The sequence below is a fragment of the Myotis brandtii genome, unplaced genomic scaffold, assembly GCF_000412655.1.
Source record: "Myotis brandtii unplaced genomic scaffold, ASM41265v1 scaffold1077, whole genome shotgun sequence".
In the NCBI taxonomy this organism is placed as follows: Eukaryota; Metazoa; Chordata; class Mammalia; order Chiroptera; family Vespertilionidae; genus Myotis; species Myotis brandtii.
In genome coordinates, this window is record NW_005353666.1 from 1,092,153 (window position 1) to 1,115,163 (window position 23,011).

Below are 23,011 nucleotides of genomic sequence, written 5' to 3' on the forward strand. Positions count from 1 at the left end.
GTCACATGGACACATTTCAGGTCAACTGTCCAAACGGTCCTCCCAAGGTAAAAGCCACTTCCTGCGGTCCTTCCATGCCACCGACATCCAGCTCCCACCAAGCACGGAACTAACAAGTCACACGGCTGCCTGGTTCCTGAGGGCAGACAGATGGAAGCTTCGCAGCGACGTCACAGACATGGGAAGCGCACCAATGGCGGCACCAGGCCGCCAGCGACAGCCCCACACTCAGAGGGCGGGACAGCGCGTCCAGGCTGCCGGCCCGTGTGCTGTCCTAGCTTCTGCTGGCGTTTATGGCTCAGTGTCACCTGAATTTACAGATGCAAATTCCCATGTTCTACAACCTGATCCTCATGCTATCACCCCCTTCCACGTCAGGGCCGCCAGTGTTCCTGTGACCGTGAGGCTGAGATAAAAGGAGAGCAGCACACACTGACCATCGAGTCTGCCCCTACTGAGGTCAATGAATTAATTTCTCCTCTTACTGGTAAAGGTGACTTTTAGTAAAAGCCATCATTTAATTGAAATAAAAAAGTACAAAACTGACCATGCAATCACAGCTTCACTTATAGTTATACGAACAGGCACGCGTCACTCCCAACCGTGCCACAGTCAGTACCATGGGCCTCAGTGGCCCCTGTAAACACTAAGGTGACGGTGGAACAGCAGCAGGAAGCTGCCCCTGGACACGTCTGAGCCGTAGCTCCTGCTCCATCCCATCTGGACCCCATAGTCACGCACAGGCCCGATGGAAGCACCGCTGCTGGTCCAGATGTGCCTTGGAATTTAAAGTTTCAAGACGGGGTCACAGAGGGTAACAGCTCTCAGAGGGCCTGCGAGGATGGCTTCTCGTGTGGACACAGCAGCGATGCGCTGCCGCCATGACAGCGGCGCCATGACAACCGCACCAACGAACCCCACCACCCCGCTCTTTAGGAGGAAGAGCTAGCAGCAAAGCACTGCCACAGCACCTCCCGGACGGAAGCGTCTCACCCAGGGCTGGGCTCTGGCGGCCGATCCTTCTGCCACGACTGCAGCCCTGCCAGCACCAACCAGGCGGGACCTAGAGGACCAAGGCCACGCGTGCCCGCGAGCCCGGGGCCTGCAGCGTTACTGATGCCTTCGCTTTGCTCTAACGCTGCTATGTTCACGGTGCGCTCCTGTCAGGCATCTGAGCGGAATTCATTTCTGAGTGAAACGGGCAGGTAACCAGATTAAGACGGAAACCTCCCACGCGTGGGCTCCGAGGGAGGGTTCTGTTTAGTGTAATGAAAAGTAATTTTTAAAAATCTCTGCAGTCATTCTGAAACACAAGGCACCAGCAGAGCAGACTCCAGCCAGGACGGCCTGGGAGACAGAGGTGGTGGGAGACTCCGTCCGTCCTCGGCCGTGGCGACGCTCCTCCCTCAGGTGAAGGCGACGTCTTCCAGGTAGTCGGCCACGTTGCTGAGCTGCGACAGGGTCAGGTCCTGCGTCAGGTCGTCGAGCTGTTGTTCAGACAGAGGACAGATGAGCGTCAGTCAGCGCGCAGTCTCAGATCTCTTCAAACACGGTGCTGCACCGCGAGGATCACCTCGGGCCCCCACTGCGCCCAGCAGCCCCCGCGCCCGCCCTTCCTCCTGCTCTGAAACCCGTGCGCACGCACGGGCGCTGAGCTGACAGGTGAACGGCCCGAGAGCTCGCTGAGAAAGCAGGGCAGGCAGGGCGAGCGCAAGCCCAGGTTTGCAGCGCAGAAGTGTTGTCTTCACTGCAAATGCTGCCTCCCTCGCCCCAAGACCTCCTGCTGCAATCCTCTGCAAAGGTCACGGCGCTCAGAGGGCAAAGGTCACAGCGCTCAGAGGGCAAAGGTCACGGCGCTCAGAGGGCACGCTCGTGGGGAAGGCAGGCTCACGAGAGACGCCCGCAGCTCTCTCGGCACCAACATGCGATCCCGAGACGCCACCTCACACATGTACGTGCATCCTGTTCTCTGCCGAACCGAAGGCTCAATGTGGAACCCAATGCAGACCCCAGTCCTACCCCGGCTCCACTGCCGCTGCGCCGTCTCCCCGGGTGTGTGGCCCCCGCCCTGCTGTGCAGAGCCTGACACCACAGGCAGCCCCAGCTGCGCCCCCTGCTCTCTCAGGCTCGCTCACACCAACCTGCGTGGTGTCCTCTCTGAGCACGGCTCCTCCTGCACCGACTGCCCACACCCCAAGGGTCGGTCCGACCCAGCCCTGACCCCTGGGCCACTGAGACCCCAGCAGTGAGGCCCGGTAACACCGACCCCCCAAAGCACCTCATCAGTTACAGAGGGAGTGACAGCGGAAACCATCTCACATCCTCACTAAAGATTCTTTCCAGACTTGAACCAGGTCAATCTGCCATCGATTTCCCACCATTTTCAGCTGTTTCCCTCGTCTGTGTAAGTGCCTAGAGCTGCACGTGAACCGAGGCAGCCCCAGGCCCGCGCCTCCACGCTCTGCCCGACCTTGTCGCTGGTGTTGGCCTCGTCCAGCTCCGCTGACAGGTCCTCCTCGATCTCCTCGCCGATGCTCAGCTCGCTTCTCTCTGAGCGATGGCTGGTGCTAATTCAAGGGAAAGAGAAGAACAGTGAAGGTAACTACTGCCTCAGCCTCTTCAATACTTACTTTAACCCTTAAATAAAATATCACATCCTATCAGCTTCATACACGATCTACTTGACCCTTAAAACCACTTGCGAGCCCTAACCGGTTTGGCTCAGTGGATAGAGCGTCGGCTTGCGGACTCAAGGGTCCCAGGTTTGATTCGGTCAAGGGCATGTACCTTGGTTGCGGGCACATCCCCAGTAGGGGGTGTGCAGAAGGCAGCTGATCGATGTTTCTAACTCTCTATCCCTCTCCCTTCCTCTCTGTAGAAAATCAATAAAATATATTAAAAAAAAAAAAAAACCCTTGCGAGGCAGCAGGGCCAGTCAGGTGGACAGACGAGAAAAGTAAGGTCCAAGCTGCCTCTCAAAAAAGCAACCCCAAACCTCACCCATCGTTCAGTTACAGACATAACTTCTCCCTGGGAGAGAAGACTCTGCCGAGTACATAAGACTCGCAGCCTCTGATTTAAAATTTCTCATCATATCCACAGCAAATGCCACGTCCGGATGAATGACTGACCAACTCCTGTAACCCCATGTACATGTCACCCGAGTCAGAAAGATCATGTGAGGGCCATGGGTGTCAGGTAGATGTGGGCGGTTCCCACGAGGCCAGGAGGGTGGAGGGGGAGTGGAGATGAGGGGAGAGGAGAGGCGGGGGGGGAGGAGGGGAGGGCCCTCATCCTAGGGAGGCCTGGTGCTGGACGCAGTTCTTCAGCTACTTCCATTCATTCTCCTGAGTTTCCTGAACACGCACATCCTGATGTGGAATCTACCCAGGCCTCCAGGCCACGTGCAGCTCTGGATCACCCCCCACCCCCACCCCACCCCGTCACTCTGAACAGGGACCACGCCCACTAAAGTGCACCAGTGTGATCCTGTCCCTTTCCTGTGTCCAGAAAGTGCTTAGAATGTGTATCTTGTTGTCCAACTGTTTTTCTTACCTATTGAAGTCATCCACATAGTCATCATCTTCTCCAGCCCCTGGTAAGTTTAGGGAGAGATACATGTTATCCTATATAATGAAAGCCCAATATGCTAAGTGTCCGACCGTTTGTTCGACCAGTCACTATGACGTGCTCTAACCACCAGGGGGCAGACGCTCCGACCGGGGTTAACTTGCTGCTGGGGTCTAGCTGATCAGGACTGGGCAAGATGGGCCCGGACACACCCTGGAGTCCTCTCGCGGTCCCTCCCCAGCCCCGATCATGCACTGGTGGGGTCCCTCGGCCTGGCCTGTGCCCCCTTGCAATCCGGGACCCCTCGGGGGATGTCAGAAAGCTGCAGGCCTAGGCCACGACAGGCTCAGCGGGTGCGGCTGCATTCTGGCGGGAGGTGGGCGTGAACGCCTTGCACACTTGGAGTGGCAGAAGAGTCAGCTGAGCCTGTCGTGGCTGCTGCTAGGCTCCCGGCCCGTGGAGTGAGCCCAGGCAGGCGGGCCAGGCCAGCATGCACTCCAGAGGTGCTCACGCCGGCTGCCCACATCCAGTCACTTACGCCTCCGAGCATTCCACACTAAACTGGCTGTCAAGTTACCTAATCCAAGGGATGCGACTTTATCATTCACCACCTTCAGATCTTTCAGAACCGCGTTTCCCCTTTTGCCTGTGAACAGGAAAACACATCTGCATTAAATCAACGTTTAGAATGCAACCGTTTCTTAAACATGCCCATTATTTCTGCCCCCAGAATACGGGCTTCTTTACAACAGCAGCTTTCTCAACTAGAAGAAAACGACAGTGTGACTAATGCCTGCTGAGTGCAGTTCTTTGCTATAACTTGACCCTGACAGTGTTTTCTGCCCACTTCTTTCTTCCCAGAGGCCCGGTGCAGGAAATTTGTGCGGGGGGGGGGGGGGGCCTCAGCCTGGCCTGAATCCTCTTGCAATCTGGGGACCCCCCAGGGGACGTCGGGCCTAAACCGGCAGTCGGACATCCCTCTCCCAATCCAGGACGCTGCATGCACCAGTGACCATACTTTTCATACCGGTGAAAGGCATCTTGCTGCTGTATGGGCAACTACATTTTTTTGCCCTGATTATAAAAAGCAGTACATAACGTGATCCTTCTGAGGCAGTAGTACCATTTTCCCCATCTTATGGTTTCCCCATCTGGGTGGAAACTGGAGCAGAGAGAAGTTAAGTAATTGGCTTTGTCACACAGTTATAAGTGTCAGAATCAGGGCTGACCACAACATGTGCAAGCCAGAGTCCATGCATGTAATTGGTGCATCATCCTGTTTCTTCAGTGTTAGAGTGGCCTCGCCAGGCCTTAATTTTGAAATCTAAGAGACTGTTCCCACTAGATAGGGTCAGGTCCCTAGGCCGGGCAGGTGATCAGGGCCATCTGTGGGGTGACCGGCGGGCAGGGCGATCGGGAGCCCCCGCTGGCACACACCTTGGCTGGTGGCCTGGTGCCACCTGCTGGCCAGCTCCACCCCCACCCCCACCTGTCGCCTTCCTCTGGGGGGGGGCAGTGCGCACCATAGCAACCGGTTGTTCCCCCGTTTGGTCAATTTGCATATTAGGGTTTTATTATATAGGATATAGGATGGCGCCCCTCTGGGTGTGACTGCACAGACTAGTCATTCTGTCATATTATTTCCCTTGACCTCTACATTTTCCATCGAGTCAATCACTATTTCATTTCCCAACCGGACCACCTCTTACTGGTTTTACTTCTTCAGCCCTTAGCCCTCAATGTTCTCTCTAAATCATTCCTTCCTAATCAGCATTAAGAGTGACCCGCCTAGCTGGTTTGGCTCAGTGGATAGAGCGTTGGCCTGCGGACCAAAGGGTCTCAGGTTCGATTTCAGTCGAGGGCACATGTGTGGGTTGCGGGCTTGATCCCCAGTAGGGGGCGTGCAAGAGGCAGCCAATCAATGATTATCATCATTGATATTTCTCTCTCTCCCTCTCCCTTCCTCTCTGAAATCAATAAAAATATATGTATATTAAAAAAAGAGTGACCAGGGATGATGGATGGAAGGATGGATGGAAAGATAGATGGATGGATGGATGGATGGATGGATGGATGGAAGGATGGAAGGATGGGTGGATGGATGGGTGAATGGGTGAGTGGGTAGATAAATGGGTGAGTGAAAAAGAAAAAAAAAAAACAGAGTGACCCATTCTGACCTATGGGCCCTTCACTGAAGGTGACAGTGACCATGGGAAAGAAGAGGAAGGGGCGGGACAGGGCCACAGTCTCAGGTCCATGGCCAGCTGACCAGATGGGCAGGAGAACCACAGAACACCTGGTGTCCTGGGATACCCGACAGCTGTACCATGGAATGCAAAATGGTGCACATCACAGTGGATTCCCTCACACAGAGCTCACCCACTTTTTAGAAAACTCACTCAGAAGAGGCCCAGGTATACTCTAACACTGTGCTGATTAGACCCTCTGTCCCTGTGACGTAGGGCCCAAGCTCATCCCCACAGCTCCGTGTCTGAGCGCTGGGGCCTGCACCGTGTGAGGCAGGTGGGTGAGGCGGGGTGGAATGTGTGGGCAGCCCGGCATTCCTTGCACTGCAGTCCCTGTCCCTGATGTACGGGACACACCAGGTCCAAATCCCCCTCACACCCTGAGATGATCACTGTGGCACCACACAATCTACAAGACACGTTTGAAAATGAATTTAATTAAATCCTACTCGAGTCAATCTAAATGTCCAAGAGAGATGGTTTAAAATATACCTCTACTAGAGGCCCGGTGCACAAATTCATGCACCAGTAGAGTCCCTCGGCCTGGCCTGCGGGATCGAGCCAAAACCGGCTCTCCGACATCCCCCAAGGGGGTCCCAGATTGCGAGAGGGCACAGGCCAGGCCAAGGGACCCCACCGGTGCACGATCTGGGCTGGGGAGGGACACGGGAGGTTGGCCAACTGGAGAGGGACCATGGGAGGGCTCCAGGGCATGTCAGGCCCATGTCACTCAGTCCCAATTGGCCGGACCCCAGAAGCAAGCTAACCTACCGGTCAGAGTGTCTGCCCCCTGGTGATCAGTGCACGTCATAGCGACTGGTCGACTTTCTGCCCCCTGGTGGTCAGTGCACGTTATAGCGAGCAGTTGAGCAGCCTTAGCATATCATTAGCATATTACACTTTGGACGACCAGACACTTAGCATATTAGGCTTTTATTATATAGGATAGCACGATAGACAGCTAAAATGTCAACTAATAGTATTTTGATGGCATAGGAAAAGCGGAATACAGACCATATCTTAAAAAATCAACAAATAGAACTCCGTATTAACAGAATCTATCTCTGAATGGTAATGTTATGGGCTGTTTTTATGATTTTAAATACATTTTTCTGAAAAAATAAGCAATGATCAAATGCTCTGTAGTGAGCTAGAGAGAAATACAGCATCCAGTGCCACCTCTGCAGCCAGCACTCACCTTCCGAGTCTTTCGAGGAGGGGGCCCCCGGCAGGGAGCCGAGGCCACTCTTCAAGGATGGGGCGTCGGCGAGCGAGGTGAGGCTCCCTCCTGGCTTCCCAGGGTCACTTCTCCTAACAGGAAACAAGCGCAGTCAATGGCGCTCTGGCCTCTGTCCAGGCACAGAGCAGCGCCAGCAGATCTCACACGACATGAAGAACACACAGAATGCACAGCACCAGAGGGCGAGGCGGCACCGGGAGACACCGCTCACCCCTCCCCCAACTCTGTGTGACATCCCACTGCTCCTCCTCCTCACTGCTTGTGATTCTCTCAGAAGCTCTCCTACCATCACACCCACCCTCCAGCGCAGACGAAGGCCCTGGGCACTCAAGTGCAGCTCTCCAGAAACCCTGTCCCCGACATCACTAACTTCCCTCTTGGGAACTGGACTGTTCTCGCCCTGGCCAGCTTGGCTCAGTGGATAGAGCGAGTGGACTAAAGGGCCGTGGGTTTGATTCCAGTCGAGGGCACATACCTGGGTTTCAGGCTCCATCCCAAGCCTTGGTCAGGGCACGTGCAGAGGCAACCAATCGATGTGTCTCTCTCACATCGCTGTCTCTCTCTCCCTTCCTCCCACTCTCTCTAAAAATCAATGGGAAAATATCCTCGGGTGAGGATTAACAAACAAAAACCCAGGACCGTTCTCATCCACATACTAGTACATGCATGCTGCTCATTTTCCCGCTGTAAGGTCCTAACCCCACACCCCGCCCTCCAGCCCCACCCGTTCCTCTGCACCCGCCTATAAAACTCATCAAGAAAGTGTTCACCACCGACAGCCCTCTCCCCTGTCCTTCCTGAGCCACTCGGACCCATCAGCACGGCCCCAATGCCACCATCTGACCAAACCGACCGTCACGGCCATCCGCGGCCTCCAGCTGCTGCACGCAGAGGCAGGTTTTCAGAGCTAAATGCCGCTGCGTGGCCAGCCCCCTGCTCCAGGCTCCTCTCCGGGCTGACCTGGAGACGCTGCAGTGCCCACGGCCTGGTGACCCCGGCAGGTGCCCAGCTTTCTGCGCTACCTCAGGCGGCGTCCCTAACGCGCATCCAGCCAGAGCTCCCCGCACCCGGCCCTCACCCATCTCACCTTTCCCGTGACCATCTTCTCCAACCCAGCAAGTGGGAACGGAGCCCTCTCCTATCCCCTGGCCCACACCTGTCGGCCCGCCCTGCTCTCCCCACCCCTCCGCTCAGTAAAGGGCGGTTCTGCCTTCCCGGTGCTCGGCCTGGAAACCCGGAACTCCCCCGGGAGCCACTGCTCCCTGAGCCCATCCTTACGCTCCCATTCAGGTCACGCCCGTCTCCTCCTCCTCACCATTCCCTCACCTCTTCCGGGGCGGACGACCCCGCCACTCCGCGCCTGGAGACCTGCACCCAGGCCTGCAACTTGGTGGCCAGGACCTGAGACAGTGCCTGGGGACCCAGCCACTCTGCTGCTCCGCTCCAGCGTCCAGTCTCCCTCAGAGCAGAGGGGCAGGGCTGTGCCCGTATGGCGCCTGCGCCCTGCAGCTCCGACCGTGGCTGGCACACGCGAGGCTCAGGACCCCCTGCTGCGGGAGTCGGAACACCCAGGCTTCCTCACTCTGGACGCATTACCACATCGAAGGCTTGGATCACACAAATCGGACTCGTGTGTCTAATAAGTATGAGCCTTTAGCAGCTCGCTGTTCTTAATGGTATATACAGCGCTGTGAAAGTGCCTTGTAAGCCTCTATCCTGATAACCTAAAAGAGTGGACTCACCAACCGTAAGTCTTTTCGGGTTTGGGAATGGGATCGTCAAAGAAGGAATCTCCGTCCAGGTCATCCTCATGCGGACCAGGGCCAGCTGTGTCTCTGACGTCCAGGCTCTTGTTGCTGAGGAGAGCGCCCGTTTTTGTCTCCTGGGCCAGGAAGTGGAGACCGCCTTTGCTCTTTGGTTCTGACGAGGAGACGCTCGTATCGCTCTGACTCGCACCGCTGCCGGCCTTCTAGAACAAGTCAGGGAGACAGGTCTCCTTAGTCAAACAAAACTGGAATAGGTGCTTTAAATCATAGAGTCCTGAACAACTGCAACCCCCTGGGAAGGAGTGCGTGAGGCCCTGAGGGGCGGTGGGAGGGGCTTGCAGTGAACGCCGGGAGGTCCAGAGCAACTGCTGCACGCTCGCCCCAGGCCTCCTCGCCCCAGGCCTCCTGCACGGGCACCGCAGGGAAAATGTCAGAGAAACAGGGGGACACCACTCCTCACCCCCTAAAGCAGCGGTTCTCAACCTGTGGGTCGCGACCCCTATGGGGGTTGAACGACCCTTTCACAGGGGTCGCCTAAGACCATTGGAAAACACATCTATAATTACATATTGTTTTTGTGATTAATCACTATGCTTTCATTATGTTCAATTTGGAACAATGAAAATACATCCTGCATATCAGATATTTACATGACGATTCATAACAGTAGCAACATGACAGTGATGAAGTAGCAATGAAAATAATGTTATGGTTGGGGGTCACCACAACATGAGGACCTGTATTAAAGGGTCGCAGCCTTAGGAAGGTTGAGAACCACTGCCCTAAAGGAACCCTTGGCTATGCCCACTCCATTTAGAAACGACTTTCCCATTTCCTCTTACACCTCTATCCCTGCTCCGTAAATTACTGTAAGTCAATGTTCGCAGCGTGAAAGCAAAGGAAGGTTAGTTCACACAAACGAACCAAGTATTACAACAAAGTGAACACAGCACGTTCCGCCCAGGGCCCAGCACACCCGCACACCAACGTGGAGGCCCGTAGCTGCGTGCTGGGTCTAAAGTGGAGATCTGCCGCCGGTGCAGCCCCGGCCTCCACTCAGACCTCAGAGGGCGCCCTGTGCCAGCCCCTGTGCGTCTACACGGGCCAGCCCCTGAGCGTCTACACAGGTCAGCCCCTGAGCGTCTACACCAATGTTCAAGGCTCTCAAGCGCTCTCCCTCCTGTCCCAGCCTGCACGCAACAGCACGTATTCCCTTGTCTCCAGTTGGCCCTGATCCTCACAACCTAACATGATTCTGTCCTTCATCGATTTTTTTTGCCCTTAGACATGCCTGTGTTAACAATATAATAACCAAAAACTTGATTACTAGAATGTCTTATGAACTAAAAAAAAAAGTTTTTCCAAACTAAAGGCTTAATCTGAACTGCTTGTAACAGAGAAACATTAAAGCCAAATAAAGTTTCCAAGTTTAAAAAATTCATGCAAATTCTCTTCCTGCCCATGCTTATCCCCCAGCTTCCTTCCCCAAACCCACCAAAGGCAGATTCTGACCCGAGACTTACTAATAAATTAGGAAATTTTACTACAGCTGTCTGCATGTCTATCTGTCTGTCTGTCTCTCTCTCTCTCTCTCTCACTCACACACACATTTACACACACACCCCTAAGTTTAATTCATAAACACTGTGTTATTCTAGAAGCTCAGTGGTCCTGGAGAAGACCTATTTCCATGCTCCCTTCGCAAGCCGGACCTCCTGCAGGTGCACGGAGCCAGCGCTCTGGCTTTGAAACCAGACTGGACGGCCCGCACAGCGGCTCCACGCTCAGCCCTGAACAGCCAGCTGCTCGGGGTCCAGAGGACAGTGGTGCCCAGATGTCAGGGCTCGGGTCTGAAGCAGCCAGGAGTGGACAGCTGGCCAGGCTGAGTGCTGGGCACACTGCCCACTATGTGTGCTCCTGCATTCAGATGGATGTGTGTGTGTGAAGGGAACGATAATGCTTGGTTTATCTAGAAAACCAACGTGTCTGTAATAGACACAGAAACATCCCCCCACCCCAACCACACACACACACATCATGGCCCTAAATCAACGTGATGCTGGGCTTATTCCAGAATTTAAAAAAAAAAAAAAAAAGGAGCAACGATTTAAGAAATGGTCCTTTTTAAAAGAACTTGAAGCAAAAAATACCTTGATACACAAGTTTAAAAACACTTGAAAACTGATTATAAAAAGGCTGATCTTTTATATTATATCGTATGTGAAGATAAAAAAAAATTTTATTCTAAGTATTAAAAACAAAACCATCTAATATTCAGTTTTCCCAACTGAGTGGTAAAAACCCAAGTGAGTAGAGCTACAAAGGCTGCTGTGATCTGACACTCCCTTCAGGTGACAGAGAAGTTCACAGTGAACAGGGAACACGCGGGGGTCAGTACCAGCATCAACTGCAGAATGTGAACGCGTTAAAGAACGCCCTCCCACTCACCATCTGTCCACCCTTTACTGACCCGCAATCACAAAACCCAGAAATACAACTTTCATCTGACCCAAGTTCAATCAGGTCAAAACCTTAGGTTTTGCTCTGCATTCTGACAGCTTACACTAGTAAGTGCCCATCAGTTTTATATACAGTGAAGGATTTTGTACAAGTCCATCTGTAATAGGACCTCGGGCCTTCTCACAACAGCAGCCACGAGGCACCCCCGCAGGCCTGGCTGGGCGCCCGGGTGCCCTGGGCTCTCTGGCTGCTCCACTCGGGGTCCTGCACAAGCTGGTCATGGACCAGCAGGGCGACTCTCTGGGCTTTGCCCGTGGGAAGTGCTGCCCGGCTGCATGTGAACGGCACCCCCTGGCGGCCAGCTGTGTCCACCCGCCATGACACCCGCATGCAGCTTGGTGTGGGGCTAGTGAGACGTTAGGATGGAGGGGGTTAAGGGGGGGACCTCCTGCATGCACAGGCAGAGCGGAAAGCAGAGGGATGGCGGGCGGAGGACATCTGTGCGCTGGCAACGGTGCTGGGTCCCAGACTTCTAAAGCGACTCCACACAAGGCCAGGGACGCAGAGGGAAGCAGGGTTCAAAGCGACGGAGGCAGCATCTGGGGCTCAGGGCTACGGGGCCGGGCGCACAGGCTCTTCAGTCCCCTCGGCCCCGCGCTGCTCCACGACCCAGATGGGCCCACTTCTTCAAACCCACGACACCAACAAGGTTCTACAAGTGCGGTTCCATGGCATGCTCTTCAGTCCGAGACACTGACTAAAGGCATCTATGAAAACATGCTGGTTTACGTTCTTAACCTCTCACCTCTCCGACTCCCCTGTGAACTATTGACTACTAAGTGAGGACCACAGTCATTGTCTCGCCCAGAGCACCTAACACATGAGTTTCTCTATGTAAATGTTCAGACATACGTGTGAATAACATTTTGAAACATCTCACATGGAAAGGCATAAAAATAGTGTGAACAAATGGCAGGAATTCGCCCTGAGCCAGCAGAACTAAGGCAGCCGGCACAGCGCGTCCTCGGGAATCTCTCCTTCAACCAAGCTCCCCTGGACTCTGAGCCCCACATGTGGCAACGTTAGAGAGGACAGCTTATTCTCACACGCGTAAGAACTGACTGACTGACACTGCTTCTCGGACCTCTAATATTTAAAATTTAAAAGGGGCCAGTATACGGGCTTGGGCCATTTTTGTGATCTTTGGGGAGGACGCAGTGCCAGCAGCAGGCACTGAGCGCTGGGGCTCCGCCCTCCTCTCGGGGCTCTGAGGCTGAGCCACATGCGCGGGGTCACAGCTGTGCACACCAAACATCCTGAAGGAACTAAGTTTCGCCTTTAATTTACCGATAGGAATGTATCAAAAAGTAGTGCAATGTCCTACAGACCTCAGATAAAAATCATGTAAAGAATATGTACATGACCATCCATTCAAAAAGTATTTTCAACTTTTTTTGTTGCCAAAAAACAAAAAATCCTCAAAATAAAACTGACAGCACAGTTTAAAAATGTAACAGATGACTTTCACCTGGATAAAACTGAAAGTCAACGACTTCTTGTTTTATGCCACCGGGACTTTATCACGCCTGACTGCAGATAAAAGAGGGTGACATTTCAAAAGAAGGTGACCCCGCGCGATGGGGCTGCAGGCCCGAGGGCCCACGAGGCTGCTGTCCCTCTGCCCTCATGCATGTTACCTTGGCACCAGACTTCTGCCCGCTTGTCTTCTTCTTACCTTGTCCTTTATACCTTGGTATCTGAGCATGAGAATAAAATGACGTTTTACCACAAAGTATAAATCTTTCAAAATAAACTAATTCATAAACAAACGAAAAAGGATTCCTATTAAAAAATTTCCTTAAAATGGAGATAATATGTTCCTTTAGGAAACCCAATTCTTTAAGTCTTTTCTTACTCAAGGGGTTCAACTCATGTTTAAACACCCTGCCCAACAGTTACTGGTCAAGCCCGCCCTCCGCGAGGACAGGCCTCCCTCCGCGTGGACAGGCCGCCCTCTGCGTGGACAGGCCGCCCTCCGCGTGGACAGGCCGCCCTCCGCGAGGACAGCCCTCCCTCCGCGAGGACAGGTCCTCTTCTGTGCGCACGGAGCAGCGCGGAGAAGCCAGGCTTGAACTCCTGAGCAGCTTCCTTTCGGGCCGCTGGCCCCGCCCCCCTGCTCAGGAGCACAAAGCAGGCCCCCAGGGCTGGCGGGACCCTGCACTGGGGCACCCGTCCCAGAGTCCCTGGGGCTCCTCGGCTCTCAGAGTAGGGCGACAGCAGGCAGAGGCCCTTCCAGAGCCCCTGATGGCTCAGGCACCGAGAGAAAGAAGGACGCCGGCGAGGAAAGGGTGACCTAAGTATTGGCATCCAGACCCAGACCCGCGAGGACCACGGGAGTCACCTGAGCCCAGGCCCCGCAGAGACGAGCTGCGGCGTTTCCCTGTGGGGTGACTGAGGCCAGAGGCTCCACGGGAAACAGTCAGAAGGTGGAGGAGTGAGGGCCCTGCAGGTCTGTTCTCTGATCAACCTCAGAAACCCCATCACTCCTCTGGGACTGTGTAGAGCAGCGATTTCCAACCCTTCCCCTCATGGCCCACACGGACGAATCACTAAAACTCTGCAGCACAGAGAGTCTGCCAATCTGACCCCAAACACTGGGTCATTCAGACTCGTTCACAGGGGACGGCCATGCTGCGTCGGCTGCTGTCATTCAGATTTGAGTCTGCAGGCGAGAGGTCGGTGCCCACACTGCACGCGGAACCGTGCTTGCGGCTCACAGGGGGAACATCGCTGGTTTAGAGCAACACTTCCTCACTGACTTAAAGTGTCCGATTCTCACCATAATTCCTAACCCCTAAAGCAATTTCTATAAAGAGAATAAGAACAGGCAAAACAGACATGAGTACTTTATCTTGAAGACATACCTTATGTGAAAGGTTAGTCCTGCTAATTTGCTTTAAAAGTAACCACTTACAAAAGGGAACTGCGAAATAGCTCAAGGCGCTGGGTACTAACTAGTCAGGATGTGGGACTGTGTCCATGTTAACCCTGAAAGCCAGGTATTCTCACAGGAAGCAGAGCTTTTGAAGGAGGCTTTTCTCTCTGGTAGTTCCGCTCCGAGGGACTTCTTGAACTTGCCCTGAGCTCAAGGGAAAGCTTCGAAGGCCCCTCCCTCAGAGCAGGCCCGCGGCCCGGGGAGCGGAGCAGGCCCAGCACAATGGCCTCTGCTGGTTGGAAACCCGCGTCCAATCCCTTCCATTTCTACATTCAGACAACAGGAAGGACCAACCACAGCCAGCAGCAGCAGGAGCCCCCCAGAGCCCATGTCTCGGCCCCCGACAAGCAGCTGTCCGGCAGCTCGGCAGCATGTCACCCCCTCTCCCAGCCCGGCTGCCCCGGGAACACTCTGGACTGCTCCCGGGAGGGGCCAGAGGCCGGTCCCCACACACTCGGCGCAAACCCACCCTCTGGTGGGTCAGGCTCTTCCAGCGGGCGCTCTGCTCCAGCGAGCCCCAGACACACTTGCCATCAGCACAAACACCCGGACTGTGAACTCGAGTGTCCACCCAGCTCATTTTCTGTGATATCAAACCCCTGAATCAGGGCCCTAACTTCAACCACTCCGAAACCACACACCAATATGGCCCAAGCGCACAGACCTTACGAATCCTCAAAACGGCCCATTAACATCAACACCCGTCAGGCTTACAACCCAGACTGTCACCCAGCCACATTATTTAACACAGCGCTCTACACTCCTGAGCCTAACCTGCTCCAGTTAGGAACTTATAAATGAGAAGTAACGTTCAAAGTACCAAATGAGTCCGATATTCTACACTTTTATTTAATAGCGTATTCCTTTCTACTACACAAAATTTAAAAAACTACCAACTAAAGCAAAATAATTAATGCTTAAAATTCTATACTTCATCAAAAGGAAGCAAGCAGTGGCAGAAACTAAACAGGAGTGTGCCGCGTAGGACGGAGGAACCCGAGCTGGCGTGCCGGGCCAGACCGTCCGAGCCGCCGACTCACCTTACTGGGGCCCGTGTGCGCGCTCAGCTTTCCTTCTGGGGACGGTGGTGGAGAATGCGCATCGGCCAGATCCAGTGCACCCTAAAACATTCCGCGAAAATTAGAACGTTTACACATAAGGCATCAATATACTAATTACACCTCGTAGAACTTCAGCATTTAAAACTACTCCACGTGTTGGCATGTTGATTTTTTCCTAATTAACATAAATATCATTAGATTTTCCCAATTTTCATTTTAAAAAGCGAAACACACTTAGGTCCTGGTTAGCTGCCAAGTATTTCCTCAGTCGGCCTGTGCTTTGTGAGGCCCCTCGCTGCCTGACCCCTGGTCCTGCCCAACTCCGCAGGCACCTGCTCTGCCCCTGGACTGGCTGCCGCTTCATTTGTCTCAAGAAACCTTCTCGCACAGCCCCTCCCTGGTGGGCGCCGCCCTCTTCAAGGGCAGCCCTCCCTTCCTCCCCACGCCTTCTAAACCAGCGGGCACACAGCAGGACAGACGCCTCAGGGAGCAGCAGGCAGCCCTGGGCTGAAGCAAGGCGTCGGAGGGACAAAACCAGCACCAGCAGAGAGTGTGGCGGCAGAACCAGAACCGGGACTTCTGTCACTTGGTGAGGAGGAGGCTGGAGTCACACTTTCCCCAGGAGTCCAGCCTTCTAGTGGATAAGCAGGTGGGTGGATCCGGGGAAAGGACGGAGCGGGACTTAGGGAGCCATCCCAACAGTAATGGCCACAGAATCAGAGAAGGTAACGATAACGTCGGCCAGCAGCTGTCCGGTCGCCAACGCCCAGCACTGTTCCCCGAGCTTCACACACTGATGCCTTCAGTCCTCACCATAACCCCACCCGGGCTGCCTCTGCCACCTCCACTTCCCGGGAGGAGCCTAAGGCACGTGGCTGAGGAGGACCACCCACAGGGCGTGGCCGAGCTGGGTGTGAAGCTAAGCAGCCTGGCTCCAGAGTCTGGGCTATTCCCAGTGACGACAGAAGGGAGAGCAGACCTGGGAGAAAATGTGGGCAACCACCATGCACGCATGAGGTGCACCCCGGGGGGGAGGGGAGGGGAGGGGAGGGTGGTACAGACAAGACAGAGGTCAGGCCACAGAAGCCAAGAGAGCTGTCACCAGCACTTGCCGACTGCGGCTCAGGAGAGCAGGAGCCTTAAACGTGTGTCTCTTTTGTTCACTAGCAGCTAGCCGTGCCCATCCTGTAATAAGTGCTCACCAACCTGTCAAACGATTATGAATGAATGAGATCACAGGCCCGCGTTCGGGGACAGCCTGTGCTCGGGCCAGGCCCCTGCGCCCTCCCAGAGGCGGTTCTGCTGCGGGCGCCCTCCTCCCTCCACACCTGCCCATCCCCTGCCCTGCTTTCACGTTAAGGTTGAGTTGAACAAAATTTCAACATGAAACACACTGCCCCCTTTGACTAAAAATTATTACTCAGAATGTTTGGAACTAATCAGTTATTGTATACTTCCTCTGTAATCACAAACCATTTAAATGTGCATTTTCTTACGAAAGCATCTGATCTTGAACAGCTCTCAACCCTTCTACTACACATAATTTTCTTACATTTTCCCTTTTAGTGAAAAGAATCTATTTATCGTGCAATGAGCACTCAGTCAGCCTGAGCGGTTCTCAGAGGCTCCAATAGAAACTCTGAGGCTGTCCAGATGGAGGAACGGCCGCAGCCTCCACTCTCACATCCCCTGCGGCCAGAAGCACCCACTTAACCAGCTCCCTGGGACGGTGAAGATGCTGTCTAGTCTGTGACAGTACCTTCCGTAAACAGGAATCAGACCATTAACCTCATTAGCAGTATTTCTAAAAGGGAAGGGTAAGAGTAAGAAAGGTAATGGCTAATCAAACACACAGAAATTAGAAAATGTCTAGAAATAAGCAAAATCAATAGCTCAAACAGTTTTAGATCTAGTTTTAAAAAGCCTTTCAGTTCAAAAATTAACTAGTCTGTAACTCGGCCTTTATGTTTGAAAAACACTAAGACTAATGCTTGGAGTGTTGTCGCCATTTCTTGTGCAGTGCCCTGTGCGGGAGCTCCAGGATGCCCACCCCGAGCTCTCAGACCCCTTTCCCGGAGGAACAGGGAGGTGAGCACTGGTCAGAAAGGATGGTGAGCACTAGTCAGCAGGGAGGTTAGCACTAGACAGAAAGGGTGGTTAGCACTAGTCAGCAGGGAGGTTAGCACTAGTCAGTGGGAGGTGAGCACTAGTCAGAAAGGATAGTTAGCACTAGTCAGTGGGAGGTGCCACTAGCCAGCGGGGAGCAGGATCTATCCACAGAACAGAGGCGGCGGCCTCAGAGCACCCACACTTCCAGTTTTTGTTATAACGTGCACTTAACCGATCTGAGTGTGTCACTTTGTTTCCAAGGAAAAGTCTCTTACTTACACCGACTCCCTGCACGAAGGCGGGGCTGCAGGGGGCACAGTGACCAACCAGGAGGCAACAAAGCACAGGCTGCACTTACTTCCCCACGGGCGGGCCCTCTCTCCTTCTGCTGACAGCGCCTGATCACTTCCAACAGCAAGGGTCCACCCACAGTGCCTTCCGCTTCAATGATACCCAAGTCCCGGGCTAAATTCTCTCGACCTTCCAGACCTTGAAACTAGGAAGAAATAAGATGTAAAAGTAAGCTATAAGTGCACAGATATATAACAAGATTATTTACTCAGAGCTTAAAGAAAAATATTTTCAGTGCTTAGACATCTTTCTAAACTCAGAGACTGTTTTTCTAATGAATGAAATGTCCATTTCTAAAAATTACATCTATATATTTGGGGGGGGGGGCTGAAGGTGGCCATGGAGCCCCATTCCCCCCACTGAGCTCACTCCCAAATATGCACTCACTGAACGGAACAGAGGCCTCAGACACCCACACCGTTTAATGACACTTTTTTCACAGGAAGCACAGTTGCTCACGTGTGTGACATAAACACATAAAATACAATGCCACAACATCAGCAAGTTTATATTTGGAATTCTGCATATGGAAAATGCAAGAGTCAGGATATTTACTTTTTTTATTTCGTTCACCAGTCTCCACATTAACAGCTACAGTCTAACAGAGCAAGTCGACTTTACCACAACACTCCCTCCCAGTGAAGTACAGCAGGGGCCCTAGGACCCGCTGCCAGCTCGATGACGGGTGACGCTTAAGAAAACCAGGGCGCTACAACAGCATCTTCATGCAAGACACGACAGCTGTCAAGTGTTAACTTTCAGCTGTTCACGAGCTCATCGTGCCAAAGGCTTCAAAGGTGAGGTGAAAACCATTCTTACTGTGCTAGCTTCAGGCTGGAAAACGGCCAAGGTGAAGTCCAGATGAAAGAACTGGAGAAATTCTGCCACCAGACTGGCCACCAGCCGGCCTGCGGGCAAGAGAGGCGGTGAGCGAGCCTTCACGCCTGAGCCTCCTGACATTGAGACAGGACAGGCGCACTAATGGGAGGGAAGTTTCTACATTGTTTAAGCAAGGGTTAGTCTTTGCCGCGTACAATTAAGTGACGGAAACCGGTCTCCCCAGAGCCTCACTGGGACCCTAGGTCTGGCAGCAACCATCAGGGAGACACTGTGACACTTCACAGGACAGCTCTGCCTCTTACAGTAAAGCTGGTTTTATCCCCGGACCAATGGTAAGTAAAGCAACTAACAGCAGTCCAATAAAATCTCCTTTTAAGAAATAAGGACCTATAAGGATCACAGACACCAAAAAGTGATCTGAAATCCCTGATTTCTCCCAAATAGAGTCACGATTTGAAAATTTACAGACAAAATAAACAAGAAGAGCTGAACCTCTTACCATCTTTCGTATTTAAAAACTTTTTCAGGCTCTCGTTGACTAAAGGAGTTTTGTTCTGTTAAAAAAATAAAATACTGTAAGTGTCATGTGTTTATGATGACAACAACTACAAAATGTGGATTAAAGTATAACTTTTTGGCAAAGATGTAAGTAAAATATTGTCACTCATACAATTATGGTTAATCCCATTCCATGACTATTGGTCACTAAAAGAACTGCTTTGTGCTATTGAGTAATATCTCAAAGTTAATAAAACAAAGCCATACATGAAGACTTATAGTCATTTTTAAAGTTTTACAAATTGCTGACTCAAGTACTTTAGAAGCCAGATCTTCAAATACTCATGTGAAATAACACTTATAAAAACTATTATTTCAACTGTATGAATTTGATACTGTCATCTTAGCCATCAACCATTTACGACCCACTTGCCATTTGCAGTCCAGCTGTAGCAGGTCACATGACTTTCTGTAGTGCGTAGGCCAACTGATTTTTCTCATTCGACGTTTATTTGAGTAAATAAAAAACCACGTCTAGCACATCAGAGCTAATGCACGCAGAGCAGTTACAGGCACACGGTGTGGCCCTCTACGGAAGCCCTGTCGGGCACGTTTTACAAAGTGAAGAGGCCTCCCTCCATGTGACCCCCGCCGAGGGATCTCCTCAAGAGCAAGGAAAGGGCCGGTCCCCGCAGCTTGGTTATGAGCTGAAAGCTGGAAACAACCCACCGTCACCGACAGGTGAGTGACTGAGCAGACGCCCATACAGCCCCACACGACAGGGAAACCAGCGGCCCCGTGAACGAGTCTTTATGCCGAGTGAACGCAGCCAGACCCAGACACAAAGCAAGGAGAGTCTGTGCTGGGCGAGTCCCATGGCCTCGCTGTCAGAGCCCTGGTGGCCCAGGCTGGAGGTGCGGTGGGGGACCCCAAGAGGGTGTGCAGGGGCTTGAGAAGCCTTTTTATCTTTAACCCTCACCAAGCACGTTTTTACTGACTTTAGAGAGGGAGAGAGAAAGACAGAGAAATATCAATGTGAGAGGGAAACATCGGTAAGCTGCATCCGGTACACACCCTGACTGGGAACTGAACCGGCAACTTTCCGGTGTGGGGACTACACTCCAACTAACTAGCCAGCTGGCCAGGGTGCTGGAGGAAACTTCTGAAAGTCATGGGTATGATCATTATCATTTTTTTTTCCAGAGAGAAAGGGAGTGGGAGAGATAGAAACATCAACGATAAGAGAGAATCATCGATCGGCTGCCTCTTGCACAAGCCCTACTGAGGATGGAGCCCGCAACCCGGGCATGTGCCCTGACCAGAACTGAACCTGGGACTCTTCAGGCCACAGGCCGACGATCTATCCACTGAGCCAAACCAGCCAGGGCTATACCTCAATCAAGTTTTAAGAATACTCAAAAACTCGAGGAGGGTGAAGATCACAAAGGCACTCAAGTAGGCTAGAGTAGGAGATTTTAAGATCAACTGAAATATTTACAGAAATGGAAGCGTAAGATCGAACATGTCCTACAAACAGCCACTGGGAGCAATGAGGAGAAAGGGCTTCAGGAAGACGAGGGACAGCAGAGGAGCAGGGAGGGCAAAGCAACCTGGACCGGAACTAACTAAGCTGAGCGGGCGGCCGAGCCCTCCTCAGCCTCCGCACAGAACTGAGAGAGCCAGGCGGCCCAGGCGGGAGGAAGAGCAGGGCCTCGCAGATTTCTGGCTGACGAACAGCCTTGCAAGTAAGACCCGGCGAGCGGGCAGTGGACACACAGGTCTGAAGCTCAGGAGGCGACACGGACGGGAGAGCCGAGCCACAGCTGCTGGTGTGGTCAGGGTTCGGGCAGAGGCACAGATGACAGCTCTGGGACGCCGCCCCGAGGCTCCATGAGTGAACGCCGAGGACCCAAGGAGTGATCAAGAGAAAACAGAACAGAAACATTCCCAAAGTCAAAGAGTTTCAGGAAGGAAAGAGGAATTAACGTCCAGTGCCACAGAGTCCCTGATAGGTCAGAGCCAAGAAAAACCCAATTAGGACTCTTCTTGACCGCAGCAAAGACAGGGCCTCAGTGCAGGAGGGATGGACTTACAGGTGCCCATGGGTTACAGGGGACCTGGAGCATGAGAACAAGTGTAAGACACACATTCATTCAAAACTTGTCAGAGGGCAAGCAGAGCGGGTCCTGCTCCAGAGGCGAGCCAGCAGCAGGGCGAGCGGAGACGGCGCGAGGCAAGCCCAGGGCAGGCTGCTGTGCAGCTGGCAGAGCCTCCCCACTGGCGGGAGGAGGCAGGCACAGGTGCGTGGGCACAGGGGAGCCCTGTCTCGGAGAGGACACACCGAGAGGACCTGACGCCCCCGTGTTCCCCCAGAGACACAAGGTGTCGGTCAGGAGTCAGGTGGAAGCTGCACGGGAAACAGATGTGGCAACGATACGTCAGATAAGGGTTCATCTCCAAAATACATAGGGACTTACACAACTCAACAAAAGGAAGGCAAACATCCAATCAAAACGTGGACAGAGGACCTGAACAGACACTTCTCCAGGACACACAGGTGGCCAAGAGACATGAAAACATGCTCAAAGTCACTGATGCTCAGAGAGATGCACATTAAAACCACAATGCGGTACCATCTCACACCTGTCGGAATGGCTACCATCAACAAATCAACATAGGACAAGTGCTGGCGAGGATGCGGAGACAAGGGAGCCCTCGTGCACTGCTGGTGGGAATGCAGACGGGTGCAGCCAATGTGGAAGACAGTACGGAGTTCCCTCAAACAATTAAATATGGAACTTCCATCTGACCCAGTGATCCCACTTCTAGGAATATGTCCCAAGAAACCGGAAGCACCACTCAGGAAGAATGTGTGCACCCCTGTGTTCACAGCAGCACAAGTTACAATAGCTGAGATCTGGAAATAGCCCACGTGCCCACCAGCAGGTGAGTGGGTAAAAAGCTGTTGTACATCTACACCATGGGATACTATGCAGCAGTGAGGAAGGACCTCTTACCCTCTGAGACAGCATGGAGGGGCCTGGAGAGGATTGTGCTAAGTGAAATAAGCCAGTCAGAGAAAGACAAGTGACCTTGTGTGCACAAGTGCATCACCCACGGACACACAACAGAGCGGGGGCGGGCTGGAGGGGGTCCATGGGGAAAAGGGGACATATGAGTACTTTCAACAATAAAGATTTCAAAAGAGTGAGGTGGAAGGGCCTTGCTAGGGTGGTCGATTCCACTCAGTGACGTCAGCAACACTCAGGCTTGGGTGACTTTGCTCTAGAGCAGCGGTTCTCAACCTGTGGGTCTCGACCCCTTTGGCGGTCAAACGACCCTTTCACAAGGGTCGCCTAAGACCATCCTGCATATCAGATATTTACATTACAATTCATAATAGTAGCAACATTACAGTTATGAAGTAGCAACGAAAATAATTTTATGGTTGGGGCACAACATGAGGAACTGTATTAAAGGGTCGCGGCGTTAGGAAGGTTGAGAACCGCTGGTCCAAACCATCAAGAGTCGGCGCTGGCCTCCGGCCTCCTGCCCCCGCGGCGCTCCCGAAGCCGGCAATGCCCCGTGCAGCGCCAGTAACACTGTTTCCTGGAATAAAGAGGCGCAGCCCTCTGCTCACAAGCACCCCGTCTACACCCCGCCCCCCGACCCCCCTCCTTCCACACTGCAGCCAGCAGCGCTCCGGGCGGTTCGCAGCCATCCGGGGTCACCATCCAGGGTGCGGACGTCGTACCTCCACTTTTTCTTGCTCCTCTAGCGCTAAGAACACGGCCGCCCGGAGCTCCGCCTTGAAAAGAAAGGGGGTGTTAACGGGGCCGCTCCCCAGTCCCCGCGGGAGGGCGGGAGGGCACAGA

The 23,011-nt window shown here is 53.2% G+C and overlaps 1 protein-coding gene across 1 annotated transcript; it reads right to left on the bottom strand.

Moving 5' to 3' along the window:
• Positions 1 to 481: 481 nt before the first annotated feature.
• FGFR1OP (FGFR1 oncogene partner) lies at positions 482 to 22,986 on the bottom strand (the record flags this gene model as incomplete). The annotated part of the gene is made up of 12 exons (XM_014542404.1): positions 482 to 1,487; positions 2,471 to 2,567; positions 3,556 to 3,595; positions 4,148 to 4,216; positions 7,015 to 7,127; positions 8,799 to 9,025; positions 12,980 to 13,039; positions 15,318 to 15,398; positions 17,806 to 17,943; positions 18,618 to 18,706; positions 19,138 to 19,192; positions 22,891 to 22,986. Coding segments are annotated over 12 exons (1,146 nt in total), but the record flags the coding sequence as incomplete, so codon positions are not given.
• Between the last annotated feature and the right edge of the window lie 25 nt (positions 22,987 to 23,011).